Source organism: Staurois parvus, unplaced genomic scaffold, assembly GCF_062004578.1.
Source record: "Staurois parvus isolate SC_StPar_1 unplaced genomic scaffold, SC_StPar_1.0 ptg001793l, whole genome shotgun sequence".
Lineage (NCBI taxonomy): Eukaryota > Metazoa > Chordata > Amphibia > Anura > Ranidae > Staurois > Staurois parvus.
Genome location: NW_028319589.1, coordinates 161,233 through 183,740, shown reverse-complemented (window position 1 = coordinate 183,740; position 22,508 = coordinate 161,233). Strand labels below are relative to the sequence as shown.

The 22,508-nt window shown below is 47.8% G+C and overlaps 1 protein-coding gene across 1 annotated transcript; it reads left to right on the top strand.

Annotated features, from left to right (window-relative positions):
* Positions 1–10,367: 10,367 nt before the first annotated feature.
* Positions 10,368–11,383, top strand: LOC149434259 (C3a anaphylatoxin chemotactic receptor-like). Its single transcript, XM_089663869.1, has one exon. The coding sequence runs from the start codon at positions 10,368–10,370 to the stop codon at positions 11,310–11,312; it is 945 nt and encodes a 314-aa protein (XP_089519995.1). The 3' UTR covers positions 11,313–11,383.
* Positions 11,384–22,508: the final 11,125 nt, after the last annotated feature.

The following is a 22,508-nucleotide window of genomic DNA, read 5'->3' as shown; positions in this document are numbered from 1 at the left end:
AGGTGGCTAGAGTGGAGTTTAAATGAATGTCAATAGGCGGCGTGAGTTGCAAACAAATGGTCATATTGTGAAAACTATCAGGACTATGGCTTAGCCGTGGACATTTTTAGTGGCAGCAGGGATAGCTGAACGTTTTGATATAAGATTTGTGTAGGTGGACTTGAAAATGATGGAGTGATGGCAGTTTAGAAATCATGTCCTGATTTTTCAGCTCACACTCTAGCTTTTGTCAGCTCCCACTCTAGTTTTGAACATTCTGCCATTCATTCCTATAGGACCAATTTCACCACAAAAACGGCGATATTTCATGAACCATTCGGCGAAATGTTCCACAAAGTAATAGCACACCAATCGGGAACAATCCGCACGTTTCGGTTTATTACTGTCTACGTAGTGTAAAAACTGTGGGAGGAGTTAGGGGGGTAAATTTGGCTATAATAGGAATATATATGTGAGATAACGGGAAGTGGTCGCCATGCAGGAACACTTAATGAGTATTAAAAACATTTAATGCAACATCTTACATTAGCGACTTGGAATATTCAGTATAAATTCCCATGATCCAGCCACAGCAACTTCCTGATATCAAAACCACGTTTTTCCAGTCAACAAAGCTGTATTTTTAACCCTTGCCTCCCCACTCTACAGAGGCAAGTCTCTCTCAAGATTTCCCGCAATGGGTTTTCCCAACTGGAAGTACCCCAAATTTATAGCAGAGTCTATCAAAGTGAGTCTCATTAATCACTGCATTGGTATCTCCCACATTTATCTCAATAGTACCAGGCTTACCCACCACTGCAACAGGCGTGGGATCTGGATCCTCAGTTATCTCCTCTGCTTGGTTTTGGCCAGCCAGTTCATCCATAGGATATTGTGGCCGGCACTTCTGACTCCTTGGCACCTCCTGCAGACACAACAGGTACTTCCTCACTGTTGCCAGAGGTGGCTGCCAACATTTATAAACAAGAATCTGGGCTTGCAGATGAAGAGGTCTGCCCAAGAGCACCATCATCAGTGGTATTCTATAATCTGGGGCAGGTAAAGATACCATGCCCCAACTGACCACATTCCAGGCAGGGTAGGTTTCCACACAGCTTTCTTGGGGCCCTGAACCACATCTCCTTTGTAGCCCCTTCTCCTGGTTGGCAGGCTATGGGAGAGAGCACTCTCCCAGCTGAACTTTGTGGGTTCTTCCAGATGCGCTGAATGCTCATTTCTGTGTCGCCACAATCCTCTGCAGATTACACTTCCCTCCCAAGGTCCATGGTCTCAAGTGTTACTATGGGCAACCACATTCTTCTGAAACTTTTGTGCAGCCTGTTGCTCATTCCTGGAACTCCAATTAGGCTTCCCAATTGCACACCCAGACCTTTGGTTGTGTCACCTTGTACCAGCAGCTGGAATAAAAGGGCACTTGGAGACAACGTGTCCCCATTCACTACACCGCAAACAGCGCTCTTGCCGGGCTTCCAACACTTCCGGTATCTTGGCCGGACTTCCAACACTGCATCCTCTTTCAAGCTTAGGACTCCACACAAAGAAAGCTGGTTCCCTTTCACCAACATTGCCAGGGCCAGCAGCATGCACTCCCCCTTTAACTGGGTCCACTGCGGCCAGCAGGTGCTTGCACCAGTCCACAGCAGATTCACCCACATTTGAATGTCCCGGCTTGGCTAGGGCATGTGTATAGAACCGCCCAGCCACAGGGCTCCATCTCTCGCTTCAGCAAGGATTGCCTCCTTTCTTTGCTTTGACCGCCCCATCCTTGCAGTCACTTCACAACACTTTTGCACAATCCAGCAACAGAAGAAATGGAGCACTGTCTCTTTAAGGCAGGTCCTCCTCACCTGCACACCCAAATTGTGTGGTCTCATCCACAGAAACACAGTGCATATAACCGATGAGATTACTTCTTTCACAGGGATCGCCAATTCTGCCCGCTGCATCCACCACATGTGGGAACTTGCATCAAATGATTATTATTATTATTATTATTATTATACAGTATTTATAAAGCCCCAATAGTTCGCTCAGCGCTGTACAAAGGGGGACAGAACATGTGACAGAACAATACCAATACAATGCAAAACATGAGGGGATCGAGGGCCCTGCTCCTTGGAGCTTACAATCTAGGAGGGAGGGAATGGTGGCACAGGAGGAGATAGCTGTGGGGGATGGGGTGGTAGGAAGAGTGGAGGAGGTCGGCAAGTTAGCAGGGGGTGGGGTAGGCTTCCCTGAAGAGGTGGGTTTTCAGGGTGCGCCTAAAGGAGAGGAGAGTAGGTGATAATCTGATGGTTTGGGGCAGGGAGTTCCAGAGGATGGGTGACACCCTGGAGAAGTCCTGGAGGCGGGCATGGGAGGAGGAGACCAGGGAACTAGAGAGAAGGAGGTCTTGTGAGGAGCGGAGTGTGCGTGTTGGGCGGTACTTGGATATTAGGTCAGTGATGTAGTTCGGGGCAGTATGGTGGACAGCTTTGTATGTCAATGTTAGGATTTTGAATTTGATCCGTTGCGCAATCGGAAGCCAGTGGAGGGATTGGCAGAGGGGGGTGGAGGACACTGAGTGGAGGCCAGTGGAGGGAATGGCAGAGGGGGGTGGAGGACACTGAGTGGAGGCCAGTGTAGGGATAGGCAGAGGGGGGTGTAGGACACTGAGTGGAGGCCAGTGGAGGGATTGGCAGAGAGGGATGGAGGACACTGAGTGGAGGCCAGTGGAGGGATTGGCAGAGAGGGGTGGAGGACACTGAGTGGAAGCCAGTGGAGGGATTGGCAGAGGGGGGTGGCGGAGATGGAGCGGTTGGAAAGGTGAATGAGTCTGGCATCCGTATTCAGGATGGACTGAAGCGGGGATAGCCAGCGGCGAGGCAGGCCAGTGAGGAGGGAGATGCAGTAGTCCAGTCGTGATATGATGAGGGAGTGGATGAGCTGTTTAGTGGTTTCTGGGGTTAGGAATGTGTGGATTTTGGCGATGTTGCGGAGGTGGAGTCTGCATGTTGCGGAGGTGGAGTCTGCACGAGTTTGTTAAAGATTGGACTTGGGGCTGGAAGGATAGGTTGGAGTCCAGAATGACACCATGTACTCTGGCCTGCAGAGCGGGTTTGATGGTGGCGTTGTTGGACATGATAGAGCTTTTCCAGCACACAGCCACTCACTTTCTTTTTAAGGGCTGTTTTAGCCCACTTTTATTTAAAGGAAAGTTCCATACCATAGACGTTACCCAGGCAAGGGTATCCACCATCAATACAAATATTCAGCCTCCTGGCTCTCTCAGGTATACATCCTCTGGCTCCCACCTCTCTTAGGTGGAAGACTCCTGGGCAATGACCTCCTGTCTGCCGGGGTGGAGCCCAGAACCTTAGGCTGGCCATACATTATACAATTATCTTCCAATTTTCTGTCCAATTTCCTTTAGATTTACCTTCAACTGTGTAGTGCAAGGGCCTGCCTGATTGGATACAACTGAAAGTGTTGTTTAGGTTTGTCCTCCTATTATATGGTTTTTGGTAAATCTAAACCAAAAATCTCCAGATAATTGTATAATGTATGGCCAGCCTAAGTCGGGTTATTATTGAAAGCCCTGCACACACCTGTCCAATTAGTGTGCTGGGGGTTCAGAAAACACAGACTCAGGATTGGAGATTTCATCCCTCCCAGATCATTTTGAAATCTCCAGGCTCCAGATCCCAAAATGGACTTTACAAACAAATGAGGAAACTGAAAAGCCAGTTTCCTCTGCATTAAGTAAACCCTCTGGAGCCCCTCAACCTGTTTAGTTGAGAATCCTGGGATAGAGCCTTGATTCTCACATTGACCGTGCCCAGAACTGCCACAATATATATATATATACACACAGTGAAGGAAATGTATTGGTGGAGAATGGTGGAGAGTTTGGAATCTGATGGTTTGTTTGCTCCTGTGGACAGGTGTCTTTTATACAGGTAACACAATGAGATTAGCAGCACTCCCTTTAAGAGACTGCTTCTAATCTCAGCTTGTTACCTGTATGAAAGACACCTGGTAGCCAAATACGCATTTCCTTCACTGTATGTATATGTGTGTGTGTATATATATATATATATTAATATTATACAGGATTTATGGCGCCAACAGTTTGCTCAGCACTTTACAATATAACGGGAGACAATACAGCAACAATACAGTTCAATACAAGAGGGATAGGAGGGCCCTGATCCTGGGAGCTTACAATCTAGGAAAATATATATACAGGTGAAAGTCGAAAAACTAGAATATCGTGCAAAAGTTGATTTATTTCAGTGCAGCAACTTAAAAGGTGAAACTAATATATGAGACTCATTACATGCAAAGCAAGATAGTTCAAGCCGTGATTTGTCATCATTGTGATGATTATGGCTTACAGCTCATGAAAACCCCAAATCCACAATCGCAGAAAATGAGAATATTCCATGCAATCAATAAAACAAGGATTGTACATAGAACAATATTGCACCTCTGAAAAGTAGAAGCTGCATATGTACTCAGTACTTGGTTTGGGCCCCTTTTGCAGCAATTACTGCCTCAATGCGGCGTGGCATGGAAGCTATCAGCCTGTGGCACTGCTGAGGTGTTATGGAAGACCAGGATGCTTCAATAGCGGCCTTCAGCTCTTCTGCATTGTTCGGTCTCATGTCTCTCATCTTTCTCTTGGCAATGCCCCATAGATTCTCTGTGGGGTTCAGGTCAGGCGAGTTTGAGAGCCAATCAAGCACAGTAATCCCACGGTCATTGAACCAGGTTTTGGTGCTTTTGGCAGTGTGGGAGGTGCCAAGTCCTGCTGGAAAATGAAGTCAGCATCCCCATAAAGCTCGTCTGCGGAAGGAAGCATGAAGTGCTCCAAAATCTCCTGGTAGACGGCTGCGTTGACCCTGGACTTAATGAAGCACAGTGGGCCAACACCAGCAGATGACATGGCTCCCCAAATCACCACAGACTGTGGAAACTTCACACTGGACTTCAGGCATCTTGCAGTGTGTGCCTCTCCATTCTTCCTCCATACTCGGGGTCCTTGGGCCTCTCCATTCTTCCTCCATACTCGGGGTCCTTGGGCCTCTCCATTCTTCCTCCATACTCGGGGTCCTTGGGCCTCTCCATTCTTCCTCCATACTCGGGGTCCTTGGGCCTCTCCATTCTTCCTCCATACTCGGGGTCCTTGGGCCTCTCCATTCTTCCTCCATACTCGGGGTCCTTGGGCCTCTCCATTCTTCCTCCATACTCGGGGTCCTTGTGCCTCTTCATTCTTCCTCCATACTCGGGGTCCTTGTGCCTCTCCATTCTTCCTCCATACTCGGGGTCCTTGTGCCTCTCCATTCTTCCTCCATACTCGGGGTCCTTGGGCCTCTCCATTCTTCCTCCATACTTGGGGTCCTTGGACCTCTCCATTCTTCTTCCATATTCGGGGTCCTTGTGCCTCTCCATTCTTCCTCCATACTCGGGGTCCTTGTGCCTCTCCATTCTTCCTTCATACTCGGGGTCCTTGGTTTCCAAATGAGATGCAAAAGTTGCTCTCATCAGAAAAGAGGACTTTGGACCACTGAGCAACAGACCAGGTCTGTTTTTCTTTAGCCCAGGTAAGACGCTTCTGATGTTGTTTGTTGTTCAGGAGCGGCTTGACAAGAGGAATACGACATTTGAAGCCCATGTCCAGGATCCGTCTGTGTGTGGTGGCTCTTGATGCACTGACTCCAGCCTCAGTCCACTCCTTGTGAAAGTCCCCAACACTTTTGAATGGCCTTTTCCTGACAATCCTCTCCAGGCTGCGGTCATCCCTGCTGCTTGTGCACCTTTTTCTTCCACACTTTTCCCTTCCACATAACTTTCTATTAATGTGCTTTGATACAGCACTTTGGGAACATCCAACTTCTATTGCAATTCCCTTTTGAGGCTTTCCCTCCTTATGGAGGGTGTCAGTGATGGTGTCACGTCAGCAGTCTTTCCCATGATTGTGATTCCTACTGAACCAGACTGAGAGACCATTCAAAGGCTCAGGAACCCTTTGCAGGTGTTATGGCTGAATGAGCTGATTAGAGTGGGACACTTTGAGCCGAGATTATTCTACCTTTTCACAAGATTCTCATTTTCTGAGATTGTGGATTTGGGGTTTTCATGAGCTGTAAGCCATAATCATCACAATGATGACAAATCTCGGCTTGAACTATCTTGCTTTGCATGTAATGAGTCTCATATATTAGTTTCACCTTTTAAGTTGCTGCACTGAAATAAATGAGCTTTTGCACCATATTCTCATTTTTTGAGTTTCACCTGTATATATAGAGAGATACCTTTCATATGTATTGTGTCATGGAAATTTTGTATTGTTGGTCGAACTTTAAATGTGTCATATATTCGTGTTATTCATATGTCTCTCGTGTGGCTTAATTAAAGCTCTAAAGGCTGCAATTGGGCCATGCGCATGTACAATGTATGTATTACAGTACTCAGCTTGGTAGTGGATGAGATGGCAGATCTGCGCTTATAGACCGGCGTGTATACCACCACGGCATTCGATGCGAATGTCGCTGGCAGTAGACCGTGGGCCTGTATCCACATATCAGCAGCATAGTACCACATGGGCTTCATAACGCAAGGCGCCAAGCGGTGTGAACTCCACGTGTAGGCTTATGCATATCTTACAACCCATTACCAACTTGAAACTGTATCTTGGATGGATGTGTTTTAATAAAGATCGTATCGGGCCCATCCAGGTACAGACTGATATTTTTAGGGAATGCTTGTACAAAGAATTTACATACCAAAAGAAGCTAGTAGGACAGGAAATATGACCTCAGATGGCTCATGGGGGGGAAGGGGAGGAAGTCTGCTGACCTCAGAAGACTCATGGGGGAGGACCAGTGATAGATAATAGGAAAGGCTATGCTCCAATTGGAATGTACATCCTGTGTATAGACACTCCCCATTGCATTGTTCGGTGGGAGGGTATTGACTTTATTCATGTGGGGGGCATGTGTGTATTTTTAATAAAACAGAGAGCTGAGTCTGAAACCGGCCCTTATGTGAATTGCAACACTATCCTGAGAGTGTCGTTTGATCATTCCTGGGTAACGGAGCTCCAATTCCCCCACATTTCAACAGAGCTAAAGTATTTGGATGGGCAGGAATCGTGTAATTTAGCTGCAGTCGTGGTAAGCGAGATTCGCACAGCTTTATGGGGGATTTCTGCGCATCCAACTGCGAGTACTCACGGTAAGGAGAAATTCGTTAAAGCGAATTTCCAAGACAATTGTAATGGTATATTATGCACTTTGTGAAGGTAAAATTTGAATCATGGAGTCATGGTTATTCTAGGTGCTTTTTATTGCAGTGATCAGATATGCTTGAATATACTTTGTAGTATTTTCTCTTTTTTTTTTAACACTGAAAATGAACGTCCTGCAATCTTCCCGTCTTGTGGTGGTGGTGGTGGCGTGTCTTTTTGTCCTTAGAAGGTATGTTCCCGAAACAGGTGGAAGGAGTTTGAAGGTAGAGAATGAAATCTGGATGTTGTCCCATGACCGTGTGTTCACTTGTATCCATGAGATTTATTGTTGGCATGCTTTGCACTGCCTTGGGTTGTTCCCAAGTCATCATATTCTATTCTTGGAGCTTTCAATTAAAATCTTGCTAAAATCAAAGAGAATAAAACTTCTCAGAAAGAAGACTGCTTAGAACCATTTCTAGAAATCAGGGTCCTGGCGGCCTGCTGCATTCAGTGCTTCCTCCCGTCAAGCCTAAAGCTGGCCATACTCTTGTAGATTTCAATACTTTTGATAACTTAGCTTAAAAGCACTTCAAAATTTCATTTGCTTTTCACATTTGGATCTTAATTGAGGTATTTGGAGGTGAATTGATACTCGGATATTTTGGACCCTTTTTTTTGGATCTTATCTTTTGCACATTTTTGTCTGGATTGGTTTATGAGCAGCTCGAAACATCCTCGTTTCTGTACCACTTTTCCTCTTTATTGAGCACTGGATTTTGAGGTTAGTATAATTGATATTTGTGATACATTGAAGTTTTTGGTTAGTAATGTTTGTATTGGGACCAGTGGAGGAGCCACAGGGGCGGTTGCCCTGGGCCCCAAATTCTTAGGGGCACAAAATCATAAATCCCAACCTTCCTGGATTCCTGTGATCCGAGTTCCAGAGCCCAGTGCCAGAACAAGTTCCAGCTTTTTGACTATACATAATCACCTGGCAGGGGTGTGCTAGTGCCGGGACCCTGAGCACCTGCCCTGCATCTCCTGCAAGGTTCCCCGGGTCCCTAACCCTGCGATTTCCAAAAACACATCAGATTCGGGAAAGCTAGGCTCCTCCTCAGCTCTGACATGTATTATGCACAAGAGTAGCTGGAGCCTGAAAGAGGGATGTCCCCATGTGTTGAGCTGTGCTGAGGTCTGTCCAAGGGTTTCAGGAACTAGCACTAGGGGACCATATGACCTGCAAGGGGTGGGCAGTTAGCAAAGAATTGTACTGGAGTAGATTTATAGTGGTGATGGAAGGGGGTGGTAAGAGGATTTGTGCGGGGGGTAATTTGGGAGGGAGGAGTATTTGAGCTAGAAGGGGGAGGGATTGTTGAAAGGGGGGAGGATTTCTGCTAGAAGAGGGGGAGGGGCCTTCTCGTTCTGACCAAAGCCTGACACCTGAAACATGTAAGTGGTTTTATCTACCTGGTAGCCAATGAAGTGTTCTTATCGGGAGACAACGAGTTGCCAACTGGACATTTTCCTTTCCGAGCTCCTCGGTGACTCATGGTTGAGCAGTACTGATCTCTTATTGTTGCCTCTGTATACAGTGGATGTAAAAAGTCTTCACACCCCTGTTACAATGTCCTGTTTCTGTGATGTAAAAAAAATGAGACAAAGATAAATCGTTTCAGAACTTTTTCTACCTTTAATGTGACCTATAAACTGTACAACGCAGTTGAACAAACTGAAATCTTTTAGGTGGAGGGAAGTAAAAATAAAAATATATGGTTGCATAAGTGTGCACACCCTTACACTAATCCTTTGTTGAAGCCCCTTTTGATGTGATTCCAGCACTCAGTCTTTTTGGGGAGGAGTCTATCAGCACGGCACATCTTAATTTAGTAATATTTGTCCGCTCGTCCTTGCAAGAACACTCCAAAACTGTCAGATTGGGTGTCATCTCCTGTGCACAGCCCTCTTCAGATCACCCCACAGATTTTCCATCAGATTCAGGTCTGGGCTCTGGCTGGACCATTCCAAAATTTTCATCTTCTGGTGAAGCCATTCCTTTGTTGATTGGGATGTATGCTTTGGGTCGTTGTCATGCTGAAAGATGAAGTTCGTCTTCATGTTCAGCTTTCTAGCAGAAGCCTGAAGGTTTTGTGCCAATATTGACTGGTATTTGGAACTGTTCATCATTCCCTCTACCTGGACTAAGGCCCCAGTTCCACATGAAGAAAACAACCCCAAAGCATGATGCTGCCACCACCATGCTTCACGGTGGGTATGGTGTTCTTTTGGTGATGTGCGGTGTTGTTTTTGCACCAAACATATCTTTTGGAATTAACCTTGGTTTCATCAGACCAGAACACATTTTCCCACATGCTTTTGGGAGACTTCAGTTGTGTTTTTGCAAAATTTAGCCGGGCTTGGAAGTTTTTCTTCCCAAGAAAAGGCTTCCGTCTTTCCCTCTACCCCATCGCCCAGACATATGAAGAATACAGGAGATTGGCGTCACATGGACCACACAGCCAGTACTTGCCAGATATTCCTGCAGCTCCTTTAATGTTGCTGTAGGCCTCTTGGCAGCCTCCCAGACCAGTTTTCTTCTCGTGTTTTCATTCATTTTGGAGGGACGTCCAGTTCTTGGTGATGTCACTGTTGTGCCATATTTTCTCCACTTGATGATGACTGTCTTCACTGTGTTCCATGGTATATCTAATGCCTTGGAAATTCTTTTGTACCCTTCTGCTGACTGATACCTATTAACAATGAGACCCCTGTGATGCTTTGGACGCTCTCTGCGGACCATGGCTTTTGCTGTAGGATGCGACTAAGAAAATGTCAGGAAAGACCTACTAGAACAGCTGAACTTTATTTGGGGTTAATCAGAGGCACTTTAAATGATGGAAGGTGTGTACTGACTCCTATTTATCATGATTTTAGCAGGGTGTGTAGACTTTTTATATCCACTGTATAATGGGCATTTTCCAACAATACCATTGAACAATGTATGGCCATGGCCTATGGCTTTATTAAGTTAGTGATATCACCAGCATCCCCACCCCTTTGGTGAGGACATCCATGGCCACAGCTTCTTTAAAACAACAAATATAGAATAATGATCAGACACATCTAGTAACTGTCAATTCCTTTACAGGGAAGCAAGATGTCAAATGTCAGTGATGAAAAGGAACCACACATCTTTTACAGCCATGGGCATTTGTTCACAGTCCTGCTTTTATCTTTCACAACCCTCGTAGGTGTCCCCGGCAATGCTCTGGTGCTTTGGGTTACCGGAGTGAAGATGAAGTGGACCATGACCACCATTTGGTTTTGGAACCTTGCTGTGGCCGATATTATGTGCTGCTTGTGTCTCCCATTCATTATAGCGCAGTACTTCTACGCAGATTGGCTATATGGTCCTGCACTCTGCAAGATTTTACCCTTCACCATTGCTTTGAACATGTTCTCCAGCGTCTTCACCTTGGTGGCTATCAGCGTTGACCGTTGCATCCTGGTTGTTCAACCCATTTGGGCCCGAAATCACAGAGGCCTACGAACTACGTGGATGACATGCTTGGCTATTTGGCTGTTGTCCTCTGTCTTATGTCTACCTAAGTTCCTGTACAGAACTTTCTCCACTCCTAATAACACAGCTCAATGCTATTCCGAAGCGCACGTAATAGAGCCCACCACTTACATCTATATGGTTTTTGGTTTTCTGCTTCCATTCTTAATCATTTCTATGTGTTATATTTCTGTGGCTTTTATATTACAAAACAGAAGATTTTCAGAAGTTGGTAATAAAATCATCAAGGTGTCCTTAGGGATCATAGCCGCATTTTTCATCACCTGGGCCCCCTACCACACCACGGGTGTAATCCTGATCTTCTCTCAAAATGAAGTTGTGGAGATCCTTGACTTTCTCTCTCAGTCTCTGGCCCTGTTCAATAGTTGCATCAACCCAATACTCTACGTCTTCATGGGGAAGGATATGAAGGATAAAGTGAGACAGTCTATTGCAGAGCTCATGCAAAATGCACTTAGTGAAAGCCTGTCTGGCACATCGACTCACAGGTCACACATGGTGACCAACAACGTGCCTCTATAGAGCTTGTGTAAAATGCCAATTTGGGCCAAAGGAAAATTGCCAAGACAATTAAAAGAAGACAAGGAAGACCTCTGCTTCAATGGATCTGTAGACTTTTTTGTTGTATTAGCAATTTAAATCAATTGACTGCAGGAAATCTTTGCAGCGCATGCTAGGGTGGCCATACATGGGCAAATGTCTTGTACAAGTCACATGCCATCAGGGCTGTTTTTCCGACTTGGACAATGGGTGTTAGCAGCACTCCGTCTAGGCTTCCCAACCTGCCTGCTGAATTGACATAACCCAGGGGTAGGCAACCTGCGGCTCTCTAGCTGTTGTGGAACTACACTTCCCATGAGGCATTGCAACATTACAAAACTGACAGTTACAGCTATGACTTGCAGAGGCATGATGGAACTTGTAGTCCTGCAACAGCTGGAGAGCCGCAGGTTGCCTACCCCCATGCTTTTGAAAGCCCTGGTCTTCAGGGGCAACTTTCTTCAATGTCTAGCTTTTCCCTTACCCTACCAAGATAGAAACTCCTCACCTCCATTGCTAAAGGAGCTAGAAATAAGAGCAAAATGCTGTACTGCTGCCAGGGGCAGACTGACAACTCATGGGGCCCCCGGGCAATAGGGGATCATGAGGCCCCTGTGTCCATGCCCAAACACGCATGCGCTGCAAACACCTATTGGCCCAGTTGGCCAAACCACAGAACGGTCAATGGCATGTGACTTGTACAAGACATCACCCCACATATGGCCACCCTAGCATTCACTGATAAGATATCCCACAGCAAGGGCGGACTGACAACTCATGGGGCCCCCGGGCAATAGGGGATCATGGGGCCCCTGTGCCCTTGCCCAAACTCAAAAAAGCCTATGAAAAAGGTACCAGGGGCATCTCATGGGGCCCCCTACTGACCCTGGGCTCTCGGGCAGTGCCGAGTTTCCAAATGGTCAGTCCGCCCCTGACTGCTGCACTTACCTACATTCTTCAAATTAGTTGCAGCCATTTCAGTCAGCTGGAGTCCAATGGGAAGTGACTACAGGGGTACGGACACTACTCAAATTTGAAAAACCTTCCCTGGTTGTGCCCTCTAGAGCACATATGTCAAACACAAGGTCCATGGGCCGAATCCAACCCACCGAGCCTTATGTGGCCCCTGCTCCCAGTTTTGAAGCCAGAACTCCATTCTGCCACCTCTGGCTCTCACCCTCTGCTCCTGCTCCCCACTGTCACTTGTAAACACAGAATCCTTCTGTGCTTACAAGAGACAGCTTTGCTTTCAGTGGCAACCAAAACTGATAGATCCCCACACACACACAATGAGGCATGGCGGGGACTGATCTCCAGAATCTGAGAGAGAGAACAATCTCCCTGCAAGGCAGAGCTGCCTACACAGGGAGTTAGTAAAGATGGGCCAGGTAGGATAGAGAGATGTGGGGAAGATTTGGGGGTCGAGGTTGCACACTGTACATAGTGCACCCCTAAACTCTGCAGTCTGTACACAGCACACCCCTGAATTCTGCACTCTGTACACAGCACACCCCTGAATTCTGCACTCTGTACACAGCACACCCCTGAACTCTGTACACAGCACACCCCTGAACTCTGTACACAGCACACCCTGAACTCTGTAAACAAAACACCCCTGAACTCTGTACACAAAACACCCCTGAACTCTGTACACAAAACACCCCTGAACTCTGTACACAAAACACCCCTGAACTCTGTAAACAAAACACCCCTGAACTCTGTACACAGCACAGCCCTGAACTCTGCACTCTATACACAGCACACCCCTGACCTCTGTACACAGCACACCCCTGAATTATGCACTCTGTACACAGCACACCCCTGACCTCTGTACACAGCACACCCCTGAATTCTGCACTCTGTACACAGCACACCCGTGAACTCTGTACACAGCACACCCCTGAACTCTGTACACAGCACACCCTGAACTCTGTAAACAAAACACCCCTGAACTCTGTACACATAACACCCCTGAACTCTGTACACAAAACACCCCTGAACTCTGTACACAGCACAGCCCTGAACTCTGCACTCTATACACAGCACACCCCTGACCTCTGTACACGGCACACCCCTGAATTATGCACTCTGTACACAGCACACCCCTGACCTCTGTACACAGCACACCCCCGAATTCTGCACTCTGTACATAGCACACCCCTGACCTCTGTACACAGCACACCCCTGAATTCTGCACTCTGTACACAGCACACCCCTGAACTCTGCACTCTGTACACAGCACACCCCTGAACTCTGCACTCTGTACACAGCACACCCCTGAACTCTGTACACAGCACACGCCTTAACTCTGTACACAGCACATGCCTAAATTCTGCAGTCTGTACATAACACACTCCTGAACCCTGCACTCTATACATAGCGCATGCCTGATTTCTACACTCTGGGCATGGCGCACTCCTGAACTCTGCACTTTGTACACAGCACACCCCTGACCTCTGCACTCTGTACATAAGGCATTCATGAACTCTACACTCTGAGCACAGCGCACACCTGAACTCTTTGCTCTGCACCTAGCACAGTCCTGAACTCTGTACACAGCTCACTCCCAAACTCTGCACTCTGTTTGTTGCACACTCCTGAACTCTGCACTCCGTATGTTGCACACTCCTGAACTCTGCACACTGTATGTTGCACACTCCTGAACTCTGCACTCCGTATGTTGCACACTCCTGAACTCTGCACTCCGTATGTTGCACACTCCTGAACTCTGCACTCTGTATGTTGCACACTCCTGAACTCTGCACACTGTATGTTGCACACTCCTGAACTCTGCACACTGTATGTTGCACACTCCTGAACTCTGCACTCTGTATGTTGCACACTCCTGAACTCTGCACTCCGTATGTTGCACACTCCTGAACTCTGCACTCTGTATGTTGCACACTCCTGAACTCTGCACACTGTATGTTGCACACTCCTGAACTCTGCACTCTGTATGTTGCACACTCCTGAACTCTGCACACTGTATGTTGCACACTCCTGAACTCTGCACACTGTATGTTGCACACTCCTGAACTCTGCACTCTGTATGTTGCACACTCCTGAACTCTGCACTCTGTATGTTGCACACTCCTGAACTCTGCACACTGTAGGTAACACTCCTGAACTCTGCACTCTTTGCATAGCGCACCCTAGATACAACCGGCCTTCTTAGAGCAACCATACTGCTGATGTGGCCCGCGATGAAATTGAGTTTGACACCTTTGCTCTAGAGGGATGGTTGGGATATCCTGGTTGTTTGTTTCCTCCATAGTCTGTAAAAAGGTTTCCACATATATACATGTACAAGCAATGAAAGTTTGAAAGTATACGTAGAGCCAAAGCTTCTTACCTCCTTTTTGGATAGAATGTGGAAAGGTTAGAACCTCTGGCAGATGTTATTTGCTGTCTCTGTTCTCCCTGGGGAGATTCACTCTCACAGTTGGTGAACATTGTCTCCAGTATAGAAAGTGAATACACAGTCAAAATGTTTGAGGTGTCATAGGAACAGGAGGTGAGGGGAAATTTTATCTTGGGGAAACCTGGTTACATCTGTCTGAGAGTGGATATCCTCTCACGTTGGAGAGATCTCCTCTTACTTTTTGCATGAATGAAAATCTCTCCAACTGGAAACAGACATCAAAACAGAAAACATGACAGGTACCTTTACCCCTCCCTACTCTATCCAAAACGTTAGAAAAATATGTGTTTACATACATGTTACCTTTTTTATTTTCTCTATTAATCCCGGGCACTTTCACATGTGTACATGGACCAGGGGTGGACTGACCATTTGGAAACTCGGCACTGCCCGGGTTCAGTAGGGGGCCCCATGAGATGCCCCTGGTATCTTTTTCATAGGCTTTTTTGAGTTTGGGCAAGGACACAGGGGCCCCATGATCCCCTATTGCCCAGGGGCCCCATGAGTTGTCAGTCCGCCCCTGACATGGACACATAGGCTTTTATGGAGTTGAGTTGGCAAAAAAAAATGCCAAAAGCTGCTAAACTCGAGTTTAGCAGCTCCTTGTGTACATGAAGCCTAAGGAGCCATCAGGCTTTGGACTAGGTAGACCATAGAGTGCTTTGCCAATGTCTGAAACCTTGCATCTGGGAGGTTCAGGGTTTGAGGTCCTTCCTATTCGGAGGATGGCCATTGATGTACGCTTGTGCACTTTTTTGTGTGCTGTGATTCCATGGTTCACTTTTCTTGTTCATAAGGTTCAAGAAGCACTGCACTTCGGAGCTCCATAGAAAAAAACTCACAAACATTAAAGATTAGATCACTGAATAGTCCTAAAACCTAAATCTAAAGCCAAGAGCATAAACATAATATATTGTAGCTTATTTGATGTGGTGGCTGCACTAGTTTTCTTTTGGGACATTGGTCACAAATATGTACCTTTTGATTCTAAAATGTGTTAGAGAAGTATCATCCAAAGGTGTCTAGAATGGTTACTGGCACAGTCCAAACATGTCTCAGACCAAAAGTCCCCACTAGTCATAACTGAAAAAAATGGCCAAAATGTAAAAAAAATATTTTCCCATATCTTACCTAAGGAGTCTGCTGTGTATTTTGTCCCCTTCTATCTTCATGTAGCACTCTTTCCTTATGGGCTCCTGGTTTTTGGGTCCCCCTAAAGCTCTGCAAAGACAGGCAACATGCATTTTCTTCCACGCTTTGCACGATGAAGTCAGTAAACAGTCCTTGAGTTTGGTTTTGTGATTTTATTAAGGAGTTTAGAGCTTGGATGTGGTCTAGGGGTTTATGGGATGCCCGAGGAACTGCAAACTTTGAGAATGATCTCTGTAGCAACTATGTACAAAAAATGCGCATTTAGTGACAGTCTCTCCTTTGAGAGCACAAAGGGCTCTCTGTTGTACCTCTTTAGACCCCAGGTCTGAACAATTTAGAACAGTCCCGGATGAAGACTAGTTGGGTCGTGCTCCTGACCAGCCTCTCCCCTTATCTGGCCCAGGGGGTGTAGGAGAACTCATTCTGTCTTTCCCTCTTTGCTTGGTGGGTTGGTGGCAGCCCTCAGGCCTTATGCTGGGCTGGCTCCTTCCCTGCTTCACAGGCCGTCCTCCCAAAGAGACAATGAGACAGAGGAGATCCTCCCTTCCAGAATCCGGACTGCAGGTGGGCTCCCCTCCCTGGGGCCCCCTCCGAGATTCCACACTCCAGCCTTCTTCAGTCCATCTTCCACCAAACACTGACTAACTCCTCAGGCTCCGCCACATTTCAGGGTTGCCCTGGTCACCATGCCCAGCCTTCTGCCAGGGGATTGACCAAGGTCCCTCAACATGCAGATCTGGGCCTCCTCCATCCCTCTTTTAGAAAGCTATCAGGTTTCTGAAGAGGTGGAAGGGCTCCAGAAACCTGGATTTGTCAGAGCTTCCCAGCCTGTCCTGAGGTAACCTCACTACCTCACTCCCCAGGCTGACTCATCCCCAGGCTGCTACTCATCCTCTATCTAGCAAAAACTACCTAACTAACCTGCAGGACGTTACATTCACCTTAGCTTTTCTTTCATTGGTGCTATATACAGAAGGTAGGGCTTTTTTTTCAGTGAGAATGTAGGGGAACATAGTTTCGGCACCTCCAACACTGCATGTATTTAATGGCAAAGGGTGGTGGGGTGTTCTGGAGGGTCTATTGATGCTGACTGCTGGGTGTCCTGGTGCGACCTCCAGTACGAGTCCAAAGTCCAAAGTTTCTGACACTTTTGTGAGTCATTTATTAAGTTGTGGTGCATTTAATGTACATCTTTATTCTTGTTCTTCACCTATCAGGGTCACCGACAGGGGGTTACCACCGGTACTCCTGTCAGGGGCCCGAGGACACAGGGGGAACCAGATGAACGGTGCGGCAGAGTGGGGAGAATACCGGAATGATGCTCTGTGTGTCTATCCTTCCAGCAGCTAAAAGCCAGTGGAAGGGAGAGGAAGATAAGCCGGCTTTCAGCTGCTAAAAGGATAGACACACAGAGCATCATTCCGGTATTCTCCCCACTCTGCCGCACCGTTCATCTTCCGTGTCCTCCCGCATATGCTTCCCCCTGTGTGCCCGGGCCCCCGCAGAGAACAAGATACAAGGAGTGGGGGTGGTGGGAAGAGACCATGCAAGCCCACAATACTGTACGGGAAGAGACCATACAAGCCCACGGTACTGTACGAGAAGAGACCATACAAGCCCACAGTACTGTACGGGAAGAGACCATACAAGCCCACAGTACTGTACGGGAAGAGACCATACAAGCCCACAATACTGTACAGGAAGAGACCACGCAAGCCCACAATACTGTACGGGAAGAGACCACGCTAGCCCACAGTACTGTACGGGAAGAGACCATACAAGCCCACAGTACTGTACGAGAAGAGACCATGCAAGCCCACAGTACTGTACGGGAAGAGACCACGCAAGCCCACAATACTGTACGGGAAGAGACCACGCAAGCCCACAATACTGTACGGGAAGAGACCACGCTAGCCCACAATACTGTACCGGAAGAGACCATACAAGCCCACAGTACTGTACGGGAAGAGACCATACAAGCCCACAATACTGTACGGGAAGAGACCACGCAAGCCCACAATACTGTACGGGAAGAGACCACGCAAGCCCACAATACTGTACGGGAAGAGACCACGCAAGCCCACAGTACTGTACGGGAAGAGACCATGCAACGCCACAGTACTGTACGAGAAGAGACCATACAAGCCCACAATACTGTACGGGAAGAGACCACGCTAGCCCACAATACTGTACGGGAAGAGACCATACAAGCCCACAATACTGTACAGGAAGAGACCACGCAAGCCCACAATACTGTACGGGAAGAGACCACGCAAGGCCACAGTACTGTACAGGAAGAGACCATACAAGCCCACAGTACTGTACGGGAAGAGACCATACAAGCCCACAATACTGTACGGGAAGAGACCATGCAAGCCCACAATACTGTACGGGAAGAGACCACGCAAGCCCACAATACTGTACGGGAAGAGACCACGCAAGCCCACAATACTGTACGGGAAGAGACCACGCAAGCCCACAGTACTGTACGGGAAGAGACCATGCAACGCCACAGTACTATACGGGAAGAGACCATGCAACGCCACAGTACTATACGGGAAGAGACCATGCAACGCCACAGTACTGTACGGGAAGAGACCATACAAGCCCACAATACTGTACGGGAAGAGACCACGCTAGCCCACAATACTGTACGGGAAGAGACCATACAAGCCCACAATACTGTACGAGAAGAGACCACGCAAGCCCACAATACTGTACGGGAAGAGACCACGCAAGGCCACAGTACTGTACGGGAAGAGACCATACAAGCCCACAATACTGTACGGGAAGAGACCATGCAAGCCCACAATACTGTACAGGAAGAGACCACGCAAGCCCACAATACTGTACGGGAAGAGACCACGCAAGGCCACAGTACTGTACAGGAAGAGACCATACAAGCCCACAGTACTGTACGGGAAGAGACCATACAAGCCCACAATACTGTACGGGAAGAGACCATGCAAGCCCACAATACTGTATGGGAAGAGACCAGGCAAGCCCACAATACTGTATGGGAAGAGACCACGCAAGCCCACAGTACTGTACGGGAAGAGACCATGCAACGCCACAGTACTGTACGGGAAGAGACCACGCAAGCCCACAATACTGTACGGGAAGAGACCACGCAAGCCCACAATACTGTACGGGAAGAGACCACGCAAGCCCACAATACTGTATGGGAAGAGACCACGCTAGCCCACATTACTGTACGGGAAGAGACCATATAAGCCCACAGTACTGTACGAGAAGAGACCACACAAGCCCACAATACTGAACGGGAAGAGACCACGCAAGCCCACAGTACTGTACGGGAAGAGACCACGCAACGCCACAGTACTGTATGGGAAGAGACCACACAAGCCCACAATACTGTACGGGAAGAGACCACGCTAGCCCACAATACTGTACGGGAAGAGACCATACAAGCCCACAGTACTGTACGGGAAGAGACCATACAAGCCCACAGTACTGTACGGGAAGAGACCAATACAGGCCCACAATACTGTATGGGAAGAGACCACGCAAGCCCACAATACTGTATGGGAAGAGACCACGCAAGCCCACAATACTGTACGGGAAGAGACCACCCAAGCCCACGGTACTGTACGAGAAGAGACCACGCAAGCCCACAATACTGTATGGGAAGAGACCACGCAAGCCCACAATACTGTATGGGAAGAGACCACGCAAGCCCACAATACTGTATGGGAAGAGACCACGCAAGCCCACAGTACTGTACGGGAAGAGACCACGCAAGCCCACAATACTGTACGGGAAGAGACCACGCAAGCCCACAATACTGTACGGGAAGAGACCATGCAACGCCACAGTACTATACGGGAAGAGACCATACAAGCCCACAATACTGTACGGGAAGAGACCATACAAGCCCACAATACTGTACGGGAAGAGACCATACAAGCCCACAGTACTGTACGGGAAGAGACCACGCAAGCCCACAATACTGTACGGGAAGAGACCACACAAGCCCACAGTACTGTACGGAAAGAGACCATACAAGCCCACAGTACTGTACGGGAAGAGACCATACAAGCCCACAGTACTGTACCGGAAGAGACCATACAAGCCCACAATACTGTACGGGAAGAGACCATGCTAGCCCACAATACTGTACTGGAAGAGACCATACAAGCCCACAGTACTGTACGGGAAGAGACCATGCAAGCCCACAATACTGTGCGGGAAGAGACCACACAAGCCGACAATACTGTATGGGAAGAGACCAGGCAAGCCCACAATACTGTATGGGAAGAGACCACGCAAGCCCACAGTACTGTACGGGAAGAGACCATGCAACGCCACAGTACTGTACGGGAAGAGACCACGCAAGCCCACAATACTGTACGGGAAGAGACCATGCAAGCCCACAATACTGTACGGGAAGAGACCTCGCAAGCCCACAATACTGTACGGGAAGAGACCACGCAAGCCCACAATACTGTACGGGAAGAGACCACGCTAGCCCACAGTACTGTACGGGAAGAGACCATACAAGCCCACAATACTGTACGGGAAGAGACCATGCAAGCCCACAATACTGTACGGGAAGAGACCACGCAAGCCCACAGTACTGTACGGGAAGAGACCACGCAAGGCCACAGTACTGTACGGGAAGAGACCATACAAGCCCACAATACTGTACGGGAAGAGACCACGCTAGCCCACATTACTGTACGGGAAGAGACCATACAAGCCCACAGTACTGTACGGGAAGAGACCATACAAGCCCACAGTACTGTATGGGAAGAGACCACGCAAGCCCACAATACTGTACGGGAAGAGACCACGCAAGCCCACGGTACTGTACGAGAAGAGACCATACAAGCCCACAATACTGTACGGGAAGAGACCATACAAGCCCACAATACTGTATGGGAAGAGACCATACAAGCCCGCGGTACTGTACGGGAAGAGACCATACAAGCCCGCGGTACTGTACGGGAAGAGACCATACAGGCCCGCGGTACTGTACGGGAAGAGACCATACAAGCCCACGGTACTGTACGGGAAGAGACCATACAGGCCCACGGTACTGTACGAGAAGAGACCATACAGGCCCACAGATTAAAAGGTTTATTAAAACTTCAATAGTTTTGGATCGCTGTCATACTTTCACCTAGGCGGAAAAAGAAACAGCCTCCTGGATCCTCCGTTCACAGCTGAAGAAGAGGAAGTCCTCTGCTCAGACTCCTGTGGTGACATCAACTTGAGTGGCCGGTCCAGTCGGAGCTTAGGATCCCGGCGGCTGTTTCTTCCATCCTGCTGAGTGTTTGACAGCAGTCCAGAGGCTGCCCACCGATCCTTTCCCCCTCATGGAGTCTTGGTTTGGAGCCCCAGCACAGTGCCCTGCTTATGCTCTTGATAGTAGAACTATTGTAGTTTTTAAAAAAGGCTTTTTAACCTTTTATGTCCCTTTTACATGGATGAACTGATCGGGTCCGCCTGTTCATTTTTAAAGCAAACCTGATCCGACCCTCCATTGTCCTCTATTAGCAGCCAGATGTAAATGGACCGAATGAGGAAAGAACAAACAGAGGGCGCATGGGCCTAGTGCACTACCATAAAAAATGTTTAATAAGAAATAAAAGTAGGTGTTGTACTCACAAACGACAGTAAAGTCAAAGGCACGTCATAAAAGAACAGCTGGGTCAACACTGCACTATGTGACTGTCCGCAATAGGGAGTGTAGACATCCAATAGGCTGACACGTTTCGAGGTCTTGCCTCTTCCTCAGAGGCGGAGAAATGTGTCACTGTCTTTGAGAATGTAAACCAGCTCTGTTTATAAGGGGGCCCCCAAAACCTGAAGTGCCCCGGGCCCCCAAGGTCTAAATCTGGCCCTATATACAGCATTTTGCAAGTGTTTACAATGATCATTTAATGTGTTTTTTATATTGATCTATTTTATTTAGTTACTCTGCCTAGAAGCACTGGGGTCATCAGTTTGAATCCCAACCACGGCACTTCCAGCATAGAAATGATGTCAAATTAGATTTAGGGGACTTAAGTCTACGGGGCAGCACAGTGGCTAAATGGTTAGCACTTCCGCCTGGCAGTACTCGGGTCGTTGGTTTGAATCCCAACCATTGCACCACCTGCCTGAAGTTTGCATGTTCTCCCTGTGCCTGCGTGGGTTTCCTCCCACACTGTGAAATTTCCCCCTTTTGGACACGGTAGTACGAAAATTAGAGGTTTAAATCGGGTGTGAGGAGGCAACACTGCCTGGTGAGCTTTGACTTCTTTCAGGGCAGCACAGTGGCTAAGTGGTTAGCACTTCCACCTGGCAGTACTAGGGGTTGTTGGTTCAAATCCCAACCACCACACCTCCTGCCTGCAGTTTGCATGTTCTCCCTGTGCCTGCATGGGTTTCCTCCCCCACTACAAAGACATGCTGGGAGGTGAATTGGATCCTGTCTAAATTGTCCCTAGTATGAATGTGAGTTAGGGACCTTAGATTGCACGCTCCTCGGGGGCGGGGACTGATGTGAATGTACAATATATATGTAAAACGTTGCGTAAATTGACAGCGCTATATAAGTACCAATAATAAATAAATATTTTCAGGGGGGCTGTCATGTA